General features: G+C 61.9%; 1 protein-coding gene across 1 annotated transcript; it reads left to right on the forward strand.

Annotated features, from left to right (window-relative positions):
• The first annotated feature begins 746 nt into the window (after positions 1–746).
• Positions 747–9,092, forward strand: SHBG (sex hormone binding globulin). Its single transcript, XM_054015195.1, has 8 exons — positions 747–1,184; positions 5,214–5,329; positions 5,525–5,714; positions 6,223–6,384; positions 6,875–7,040; positions 7,501–7,646; positions 8,277–8,496; positions 8,731–9,092. The coding sequence occupies exons 1-8, from the start codon at positions 1,101–1,103 to the stop codon at positions 8,898–8,900; spliced, it is 1,254 nt and encodes a 417-aa protein (XP_053871170.1). The 5' UTR covers positions 747–1,100; the 3' UTR covers positions 8,901–9,092.
• Positions 9,093–10,881: the final 1,789 nt, after the last annotated feature.

Consider the following 10,881-nt stretch of genomic DNA (forward strand, 5'->3'; position numbering starts at 1 on the left):
GTTACACAGGGACCCCTCGCCCGGTGCTGAGATGTGGCAATTTCTGGGGTGGGGCAGCCCGTTAACCAGGGACCTCTTCCCTGGTGCTGAGATGCAGCCACCTCTGGGGCGGAGTGGCTGGTTACCCAGGGACCCCTCGCCCAGCGCTGAGATGTGGCCACCTCTGGAGTGGGACGGCTGGTTACACAGGGACCCCTCGCCCGGCACTGAGATGTGGCCACCTCTGGAGTGGGACGGCTGGTTACCCAGGGACCCCTCGCCCGGCGCTGAGATGCGGCCACCTCTGGGGTGGGGCGGCCCGTTAACCAGGGACCCCTTGCCCAGTGCCGAGATGCGCCCATCTCTGGGGTGCGGCGGTTGGTGACACAGGGACCCCTCGCCTGGAGCTGAGATGGGGCCACCTCTGGGGCAGAGCGGCCAGTTACCCAGGGACCCCTCGCCCAGCGCTGAGATGCGCCCACCTCTGCTGTGACTCCCAAGGGACGAGTGGGAGTCTGAACTGACTGTCAGGGGACTGGGGGCTACCCGGGGCTGGGCATGGCCAGCAGGGGGTGTTGCAGGAGGATATTCCCTCCCCCCACTGCCATCCTGTCTAGACAGACCCCTCCCTGTCTGGGATTGTGGCCAATGTAACGCCTAGCAAACAGCCACTGCCCAGAGGGGGTTGCTGGGAGATGGAGGTTTACTGCAGGGCTGAGAAAGGGGTCCCCGGTCCATTGGGGGGGCCTGTGTTTATTGGGGTCCCTGTGCCCATGGGGGGCTCCCCGCTGCTGGAGCTGTCCCCCCACGGGCATTAACTCCCTCCCCACTGCTTCCCCCATCCCACAGCACCAGGTTCCACCCCTCGTGCCTCAGTTTCCCACTCCTCGATCCAACCAACCAGGGCCTGAGCTGACGCCCGCCTCCGCACACCGGGGCGAACGCCCTGTCATCTTTTCCCCCCGGCTGGGCAGCCCTGACCCTTGAGCCGGCTGCGACGCCAACCCGTTGGCATCAGCGAGCAAGCCCCTGTTTACCCGCCCCGCAGATTGGCCGGCGGGGCAGAGGGGCTCGGAACGGGTGGCCTTCGGCTCCAGTGCTGGGTCTCTTCTCCGGGCACCATGGGCTTCCCAGCCAGGCTCCTGGTCCTGTTGTCCATCGGGGCCCTGCTGTACCAGCCGATAACCCGCGGGGACTCAGCCAAGGTGAGGCTGGTGTGGGGGCGGGGAGGGAGGCCGATCCGCTGGTGCCGGAGCTCATTGGCATGCTGGCAAAATGGTATAACACCCCCCCCCAGCTCTGCTCCCTCTGTTGCGCCCTGCCTCAGTTTCCCTTTGAGGAAAGCAAGGGGACAATTCCAGGTGGGAAGTGAAAAGTCTGGCTAGCCCTGAGCTGGGGGGGTTTCTGGTGCCCCCCGTGATGGGGCGGTTACACCCACGGGGCAGGAAGGAGGATTCACTGGGCCTTAAAAACCTCTAAGGGCGGAGTGATCCTCTGGGACCTCATCCCATGCTTTTCGCAACATCCCTCTGGTGAGGAGTTCCACAGGCTGATGGCGCGCTGGGTGGCCGTTTGAAACCCACTGCGTATTCCCAACAGAGCCTCAGAGTTACGGACACCCGAGTTACAGACCGGGCAGCTCTGCACCCCTCGGCCGGCACCGGAAGGACACGATCAGCGTTAGAGACCCAAAAACTGAACAAACAAAAAAAATAAAGCACGCACCGTACAGTACCATGTTAAACATAAACTACTGTACTAACAAAACACAGGGCAAGGGGCCAAAAAAATGGTGTCAAGGGCAGGAAACGGCTTCTGGGCTGGTTTAATTTGAACGCCGAGGGTTCAAAACAGCGTTTTGCTCCTACTGCTGTGCGTGGGCCGTGTTCGGCAGTAAAAGTCGGCTGCGTTCGGCGGACTACGGGTTTGGAGTGACCGATGCCCTCCGCTCCCGAGGGGTGCGTGACGCCGAGGTTGTGCTGTCATTTCATGGGGTGAATGCTTGTGCGTGGATCAACAGTGACTTTCACGTGCCGTTGTGTTGCCCAGTTTTGTGAGATCCCTTCGCTGTCGGCCTGGGCCTTAACGATCTTGAGTCATTTTGTGTCGTCTGCAAATGTTGCCGCCTCACTGGTTACCCCTTTTTCCAGATCGTTTATGAATCTGTTTAATAGGAGTGGGCCCAGTACAGACACCACTAGTTACCTCTCTCCGCTCTGAAACCCGTCCATTTATTTCTACCCTTTGTTTCCTGTCTTTTAACAAGTTACCGAGCCATGAGAAAACCTTCCCTCTTATCCCATGACAGCTGACTTTGCTTAATAGCCCTTGACGAGGAACCTTATCAAACGCTTTCTGAAAATCTAAGTACACTGGATCCCCTTGGCCCACATGCTTGTCGACCCCCTCAAAGAATTCTAGTAGATTGGCGTGGCATGATTTTTCCTTACAAAAACCAGGTTGATGCTGCCCCGACGAATCGTCTTCATCTCTGCGTCTGATCATTTGGTTCTTGACTAGAGTTTCAACCCATGTGCCTGGCACTGACGTTAGACTCACTGGCTTGGAATTGCCTCTGTAGCCTTTTAAAAAAAAAAATCAGCAGCACATCGGCTCTCCACCAGTCATCCGGTCCGGAGGCAGCGTTAAGCACTGGGTTACATACAGACCGACGACGCCTACCGTGCCTCTAGAGTCAAGGGCATGGTTATTAGGTGTCCTCTGTGTGTGGCATGTACGGGGTGCCCATCATTGTGGTCTCTAGGCCCCTTGCCCTCTTTCCTGCATGTCTTCTCACAGCCTCCACTCCCAAGAGGTAGGGCAAGGTGGGGAAACTGAGGCACAGGGCGACTTATCCAAGGGCCCACGGTTTGTGGCAGAGCCAGGAGGCGAGCCCACAACCCGGCACTCTGACCACCGGGCAAACCTTCCTCTGCAACCCATCCCAGACCTACAAGGGCTCTGGGGTGGTTATAGCCGACGGCTCATCCCCCTTGCCGGTGAGTTGGTATGCTGGCGGAGGTGTGCTGTCGCACGGGGTGTACAGGCTGCCTGGCTGTCCCAGCTGTGAGTGGATTGACAGGGAGCTGCGGTGGGGGACGGGTAGCCAGGGGGGCTGTGAGTCTGGGAAACAACCTACTACAGAGGCAGTGGTAGGAAGGAGCAAGGAATCGCGAGGAAAAGTGGGTGCGGCAGCTTCCCGCAGGGTCCCTGGGCTGGGTCCTGGACGAGGGGTAGCTTGCACCATGGTGATCATCCGGCCTGACCCCCGATTTTCCACTGATAGGGGTCAGCCTGAGCTGGTCCTTGTCCGTGACCCGTTCAATCTCAGACCACTCAGCAACACGCCTCGAGCGCAGACTTCATCCTGTTCCCCCCCTACCCCACGGAGCAGCCCTGGAGAGCCTAAGAGGGAAACCGAGGCAGGGCGAGACCTCGTCAAAAAAATATCGCAAAAGCTGCCCGCTCCGTTGCGCCCGGGCCAGAGACCTGCCCGAAATAATTCCCAGAGCAACACCTGGGATCGGCGATGGAGAATCCTGGTGAGCCCCTCGCCCCAAAGTAAACTCCCCATAATTCATCCCTTGTGAACAAAGAGTTGTAGCTTTCCCGCAACTGTTGCTAAGAACATCTGGGGCAGTGAGCCAATCCCGGAAACGTCTTTCACGGGGTCCGCAGTTCGTCACAGCTGAATACCTGAATACGGCCGGCAGATCTGGTTGCCCCATCTCAAAAAGGATTGATTGGAATCAGAAAAGGTTCAGAAACAGGCAACAAAAATAATTCGGGGTCTGGAACGGCTTCCATGTGAGGAGAGATTAATAAGATGGGAACTTTTCAGTTTGGAAAAGAGACAGCAAAGGGGGGATATGAGAGAGGTCTATAAAATCATGATGGGTGTGAAGAAAGTCAATAAGGAAGTGTTATTTATTCCTTCTCACAACACAAGAACTAGGGGTCACCTGATGAAATGAATAGGCAGCAGGTTGAAATCAAACACAAGGAAGTATTTCTTCACACAATGCACAGTCAACCTGTGGAACTCCTCGCCACTGGATGTTGTGAAGGCCAAGATGAGAACAGGGTTCAAAAAAGAACTAGAGAAGTTCATGGAGGATGGGTCCATCAGTGGCTATTAGCCAGGCTGGGCAGGGATGGTGCCCCTAGCCTCTGTTTGCCAGATGCTGGGAATGGGCGACGGGATGGGTCACTGGATGATTCCCTGTTCTGTTCTTTCCCTCTCGGGCACCTGGCATTGGCCACTGTCAGAAGATAGGACGTTGGACTAGATGGACCAGTGGCCTGACCCAGTACGGCCAATAACACCCAAGAATCCATAAAACAGGAAGAGACAAAACAGGCTGCTCTGAAGGGAGACAGGCACAGCACCCCTTGCCTGGCTCTAGGCTAGTTCTCTGCAGACTGCCTGTGATCTCGCACTTCACAACACACCCCACTACGAAAGCCTGCCAAGCAAAGGACCCCCAAAAGGCCCTTCCCTCCTAACCCACTAGCTTCGTTATCGCCGAGTGGGGATGGATGATTAACGAGCCAGCTGGAGGCATAGCAAGGGACTGCCAGCCACGGGGCTAAATGGTGATTGGCTCAAAGGGGAAACTGAGGCAGGGTTGCTCCACTGTAGGGGAAGCCAGGGAGTGAAAGCAGCCCTAGACATGCTTTTTGTGATGGATCAGCTGCCCGGGTACCCCAGCTGACAACAGGGGTGGCTGAACGCTGCGAGCGAACTCCCCCCTTCTCACCCTACAATCCGAGGCCAGCAATGAGAGGCAGGAGCCAGTGAAAAAGGAGAGACCCCACTTCTTTCCTGGAGCCGGACAGAGAACCCAGGAGTCCTGGCTCCCAGCCCGCCCTGCTCTGACCCACCAGCCCCCACTCTCCTCCCAGAGCCGGGGAGAGAACCCAGGAGTCCTGGCTCCCAGCCCGCCCCCACTCTAATCCCCCAGCCCCCACTCCCCACAGTGTGTCTTTCCTATCCATGGAGCAGCGGTGACACCTGGTGGCCAGCAGGGGTAACAGATGGTGATTTAAAGGCCCACAATTGGGAGCTGATTCTCATCCCCGGTAACCTGCGGAACTCCTGGCAACCACACTCTGCGAGACCTCACGGGCAGGCAGGGTAACGCCCAGCAGTGCCACCCAGAGGCCAGCGAGGGGGATGCATATGGCCCTATGAGTAACCCACTGCTTGTCTGCCCCCCCCCTCCCCCCAACAGGACAGTCCCTGCTTCCTGGTCCTCCCAGGTGAGGAGGGGGCCCTGAATATCGGCCGGCACTGGGGGGACGCCACCCCAGCAGCCACCATCTTCATCGACCTGCGCAAGGTGACCAGGTACAAACCCCGGGGGAGGTGGGGGGGCTTTCCTGCAGGGGGTTAGATGGCGGGTGGGGGGTGGAAGTCAGGACGCCTGGGTTCTCTCCCTGGCTCTGGGAGGGGAGGGGGGGCTGGTGGGTTAGAGCGGGGGGGGGGGCTGGGAGCCAGGACTCCTGGGTTCCCTTTGTACGGTGTGGGCCCCCCTCTCCCCAGCGCCGCCTCGTCCTTCGAGTTCCGCACGCTGGACCCCGAGGGGGTGATCTTTTTCGGGGACATGGGGGACCACAGCGATTGGTTCGTCCTGGGGCTGCGGCGAGGGAAGGCCGAGATGCAGATCAGCAGTGTCATGACCAACATCAGCGTGCGGGGCGGGCAGCGGCTGGACGACGGACAGTGGCACCGAGTATGGGGGAGTCGGGGGGCTCCCATGAGGGGTGGGGGTGCTGGGAAGAGGGACGGGGGGGCTGGGTGCATTGGGGACAATTGGGGTGGGGATAGCCAGGAGGAGGGGGAAGGTTTTGGGGGGTCCCCTTGGGGAAGTGGTAACTGGGGTGTGGGTGTGTTTTACGGGGGCCCTTGGAGTGGGGGGAGCTGTGTGGCTTTGGGGAGACCCAGGGGGTGGGGGCAGCTGGAGGGAGGCTAGGTGGGTTTTGGGGGGTTCTCTCAGGGTGGAGGTGGGCTGGGTGGGTTTTGGGGGACCTTGGATGTGAGGGCAGATAGACAGGGGGTTGGGAGGGTTTGGGGGGGTTCTCTCAGGGCAGAGGGGGGCTGGGTGGGTTTTGGGGGGACACTGGGGGTATGGTGGCTGGAGGGGGGGATGGGGTAAGTTTGGGAGTTCCCCTGGGGTGAAGGGGCAGGGGTGGGGGGCCCCTTGGTCCGCAGTAGCCGAGTGCTCCCCCGGTTCCCCCCAGATGCTGGTGATGAATGAGGGGGACAGCGTGCGGCTAGACGTGGATGGCGACGAGCTGCTGACCCTGGGCCATGTCTCGTACCCCATCATAGAACGCCACGCACCCGAGATGCGCCTCGCCGTGGGGGGGCTGCTTCTCCCAGCCTCCCACCTGCTGGCCCCGGTGAGGAGCCCGGATGCCTGGGTTCTCTCCCCAGCTCTGGAAGGGGAGTGGGGGCTGGTGGGTTAGAGCAGTGGGGGCTGGGAGCCAGGACTCCTGAGTTCTCTCCCTGGCTCTGGGAGGGGAGTGGGGGCTGGTGGGTCAGAGCAGTGGGGGCTGGGAGCCAGGACTCCTGAGTTCTCTCCCTGGCTCTGGGAGGGGAGTGGGGGCTGGTGGGTCAGAGCAGGGGGCTGGGAGCCAGGACTCCTGGGTTCTCTCCCCGGCTCTGGGAGGGGAGTGGGGGCTGGTGGGTTAGAGCAGCGGGGCTGGGAGCCAGGACTCCTGGGTTCTCTCCCGGCTCTGGGAGGGGAGTGGGGGCTGGTGGGTTAGAGCAGCGGGGCTGGGAGCCAGGACTCCTGGGTTCTCTCCCCGGCTCTGGGAGGGGAGTTGGGGGGGCTGTGAGCTGGGGTTTGGGGGGGCCCGGCTCTCTCAGCCCCCCCCCCCGGTGTTTCAGATGAACACGGCCATGGACGGCTGCCTGCGGCACTGGATCTGGCTGAACCAGAGCACAACCTGGCGGGAAGGCGCCGCCCTGCAGGCGAAGGCCAAACCCTGCTTCAGCGCCCTGCGGCCCGGCAGCTTCTTCCCCGGGGCCGGGCTGGCCAGCTTCCGCCCGGCAGGTACCCCGGGGACCCCTGCGTCCGGGCGGCCTGGGCTCACCTTCCTTCTCAACACGGTCTCTGTCCGCCCTGGGGACCCCCACCCTGCCCCCCGGCCTGCCCCCTCCTCCCATGGGGACCCCCCATCCCGCCCCCTGCCCAGGACCTGCCCCCATGGTGACCCCTCCATCCTGCCCCTCCTCACCCAGCGCCATCCCCCCATGGTGACCCCCATCCTGTCTCATTGTCTGGCCCCCTGCCCCTGCGGTAACCCCCCCATCCCACCCCCCTCTGCCCAGCACCCCCTGAAGTGATCCCCCAGCCTCTCTATGGTGACAACCCCAGGCCCCCCCTTCCCGGCCTCCCAACCGTGACCCCCCACTCCCTCCTTCTCCCCAACTCCCCCCCCCGGCAGCATCTGCTGGGGGAGGGTCCAGCCCCCCCCCCAGTTAACCTGCCCCTGGTGTTTGCCCCCCCCCAGACCTGGCTGGCAGTGCTGCGCCCCCCAACGGAAGCTGGGGGCTGCAGGTGGAGCTGGGGCTCCGGGCCCCCCGGCAGACGGGGCTGGTGCTGGCTGTGGGGGCCCCAGACGGGAGTCTGGCACTGACCCTGGCCCTGCAGCCCACGGTGAGTCCCGGGGGGGGGGGCAGGATGGGGGGGGACCCCATGGGGGGAGGGCGCTGGGTGAGGGGCATGGTGCCAGGGATCTGCTCACTTGGGGGAGCGTGGAGCCAGGGATCCATCCACCAAGGGGAGATGCTGGGGATCCGCTCATGGGGAGGACACAGTGCCAGGGATCTGCTCACTTGGACGGGCGGAGTGGCAGGGACCCACTCACTGGGGGGGGCGTGGTGCCAGGGATCCGTTCATGAGGGGGAAAGGCTGGGGATCCGCTCACCAGGGCCATGGTGCAGGGGATCTGCTCACTTCAGGGGCACAGTGCCAGGGATCCGCTCACCACGGGGCGTGGTGCTGGGATCCTCTCTCCAGGAGGATGTGGTGACAGGGATGCACTCACCGGGAGACATAGTGCTGGGGGATCCACTCACCAGGGGGACGGGGCTGCGGATCTGGTCACTGGGGGGGCGCTGTGCCAGGAATCTGCTCATGGGGGGGTGCAGTGCCAGGGACCCGCTCACTGGGGGCACCATCGGGGGGGGAATCGCCACTCACGTGTAGCATGGGGGCAGATTTGGGGAGCCGGGGGGGGAGACCCGTCTCCGTCTCCCCCTGACCCTCCCCCTCACTCTCCCGCAGGCCCTGGTGGCGCGTCTGGGTAATCGGACCGAGCTGCAGCTGCCCCTGCCGGAGGGGCCCTGCCTGGACGCCCCCCTGCGCCTGCGGGTCTCCCCCACCCAGCTGGCCCTGCAGCTGGGCAACCACGGGGACACCCTGCCTGGCCAGCCCCCTGACTTCCAGTGGCTGCAGGAGGCCTGGCTGGGCCAGGATGGGCGTCTCTTCATTGGCGGGCTGCCAGGTACGTTCCCTGCCCCGTCCCGCCGGCCCGCGGTAGCAACTTCCTCCACCCCTGGGTACCACTTGATGGCTTCCCCCACACCTGGGACGGCCTTGACTGTGCCCCCATCCCAGGTTAGTTCGGCTGGCCTTGATGTGAGACCCTCCCCCAAGAAGGGGTGGCTGTGTGGGTGGTGGGGGATGCCGGGGGGGGTCCCCTCTCTCCCCTCCTTCTGACATGATATCTCCCTTGCAGAAGGGGGCGAGACCCCCAGGCCCCAGGAGTGGGGGGCCTTCCGGGGCTGCCTGCGGGGGATCCAGGTGCAAGGCCACCAGCTGGACCTGGACTCGGCCCTGTTCAGGAGCGACACCATCTGGGCCCACAGCTGCCCCGGCGGCCACGAGGGGGCGGGAGGGGGGAGCTGAGCTGGGGGCAACGGTGCTGCTTAAAGGGTCTGCCGGGCGACGCCCCCTCCCTCGTTACCTGGCCACCACCACCGGTGGTGGGACGGTGTATGTGGCCGGGGGTGTAGGAGTGGTGGTGACCTGTGCTGGTGTGGGGCTGTGACTGGGGGGGAGGGGCTGTGGCTGGGAGCGAGTGTGCGGCTGTGCTGGTGTGGGGCTGTGACTGGGGGGGAGGGGCTATGGCTGGGAGCGAGTGTGCAGCTGTGCTGGTGTGGGGCTGTGACTGGGGGGGAGGGGGCTGTGGCTGGGAGCGAGTGTGCGGCTGTGCTGGTGTGGGGCTGTGACTGGGGGGGAGGGGGCTGTGGCTGGGAGCGAGTGTGCGGCTGTGCTGGTGTGGGGCTGTGACTGGGGGGGAGGGGGCTGTGGCTGGGAGCGAGTGTGCGGCTGTGCTGGTGTGGGGCTGTGACTGGGGGGGAGGGGGCTGTGGCTGGGAGCGAGTGTGCGGCTGTGCTGGTGTGGGGCTGTGACTGGGGGGAGGGGGCTGTGGCTGGGAGCGAGTGTGCGGCTGTGCTGGTGTGGGGCTGTGACTGGGGGGAGGGGGCTGTGGCTGGGAGCGAGTGTGCGGCTGTGCTGGTGTGGGGCTGTGACTGCGGGGAGGGGGCTGTGGCTGGGAACGAGTGTGCGGCTGTGCTGGTGTGGGGCTGTGACTGCGGGGAGGGGGCTGTGGCTGGGAGCGAGTGTGCGGCTGTGCTGGTGTGGGGCTGTGACTGCGGGGAGGGGGCTGTGGCTGGGAGCGAGTGTGCGGCTGTGCTGGTGTGGGGCTGTGACACAAAGTGGGACCGTTCTTAATGTTCTCTCTGAATACTGTGTGGGTGCCTCAGTTTCCCCTATGCAGTTCTTAAGTATCTAGGTGGTGGGATAAGGGGGTGTGATTGTTGCAGAGCCCGAGAGGGCCCGTGCGATGGTGTCTGCACAGAGAATGTCTCCTGGCCACTGATGGCCTGAGCCCCTCCTCTGCAAAGGTGCCAACTGAAGGTGTTGGAGACAAAGAGATCAGGTGACCTCCTGGCCCGGGAAAGAGACAAAGGCTGGAGGAGGGGCTGGAGAGTTTCAGTTTGGAGCTGGCTGGGGAAACTGAGGGAAGCCCAGCACCGGGGTCTGAGCTCCCTACACCCCAAGATGGACCTGACTGAGGGGTCCTGTTGTCTGTACCTACAAGCTGTTTTGGACTGTGTTCCTCTCGTCTAATAAACCTTCTGTGTTACTGGCTGGCTGAGAGTCGTGGTGAATCGCAGGAAGTGGGGGGGTGCAGGGCCCGGACTCCCCCCCATTCCGTGACAGGCTGTGACTGGGAGTGTGACTGTGCTGTGTGTGTCTGAGGGGCTAATTTTTTTCATGCTCCATGTGTTTTGTTGAGGTGACTGTGATTGCGGGTGACTGTCTGATATTGTGTGTGTGTGTGTGTGTGTGTGTGTGTGTGTGTGTGCACGCACATACGCTTCTTCTCCATGTACAGCCTATGAAGACTCAGCTCTATGCACACACCTGAGACTGTGTAACGGTGAATGATTGTAGTTTGCACCGGTGTAATCCAAAGACTCGATGACTGTGTGTGGCGGTGTGGTCGTAGAGTTGATCAATTTTCAGGCCAGAAAAGAGCTTTAGATCTCAAGTCTGATCCTCCTGTTGAGCACGGACTGGAGTATTTCACCCAGACCGCCTGTACTGAGACCAACAACTCCGGGCTGCATCAAGTTATCTACCTTTCTTTCTTTGCTGATTAAAGTAGTGTGTGTGTGTGTAGCTAAGAGATTGTAAAGCTGTGACTAAGTTTGACTGACTGGTGTGTGTGTGTGTGTGTGTGTGTGTGTGTGTGTGTATGAGAGAGCGAGAGAGAAAGAGAGAGAGAGAGACTTTGTAATTGTGGACAACTGCAGTTTTTTAATTACACACACCCAGAGCCATACAGTCTCATAATCACACACCCACCAACAGTCATGCA

The sequence above is a fragment of the Malaclemys terrapin genome, unplaced genomic scaffold, assembly GCF_027887155.1.
Source record: "Malaclemys terrapin pileata isolate rMalTer1 unplaced genomic scaffold, rMalTer1.hap1 scaffold_84, whole genome shotgun sequence".
Taxonomy (NCBI): domain Eukaryota; kingdom Metazoa; phylum Chordata; order Testudines; family Emydidae; genus Malaclemys; species Malaclemys terrapin.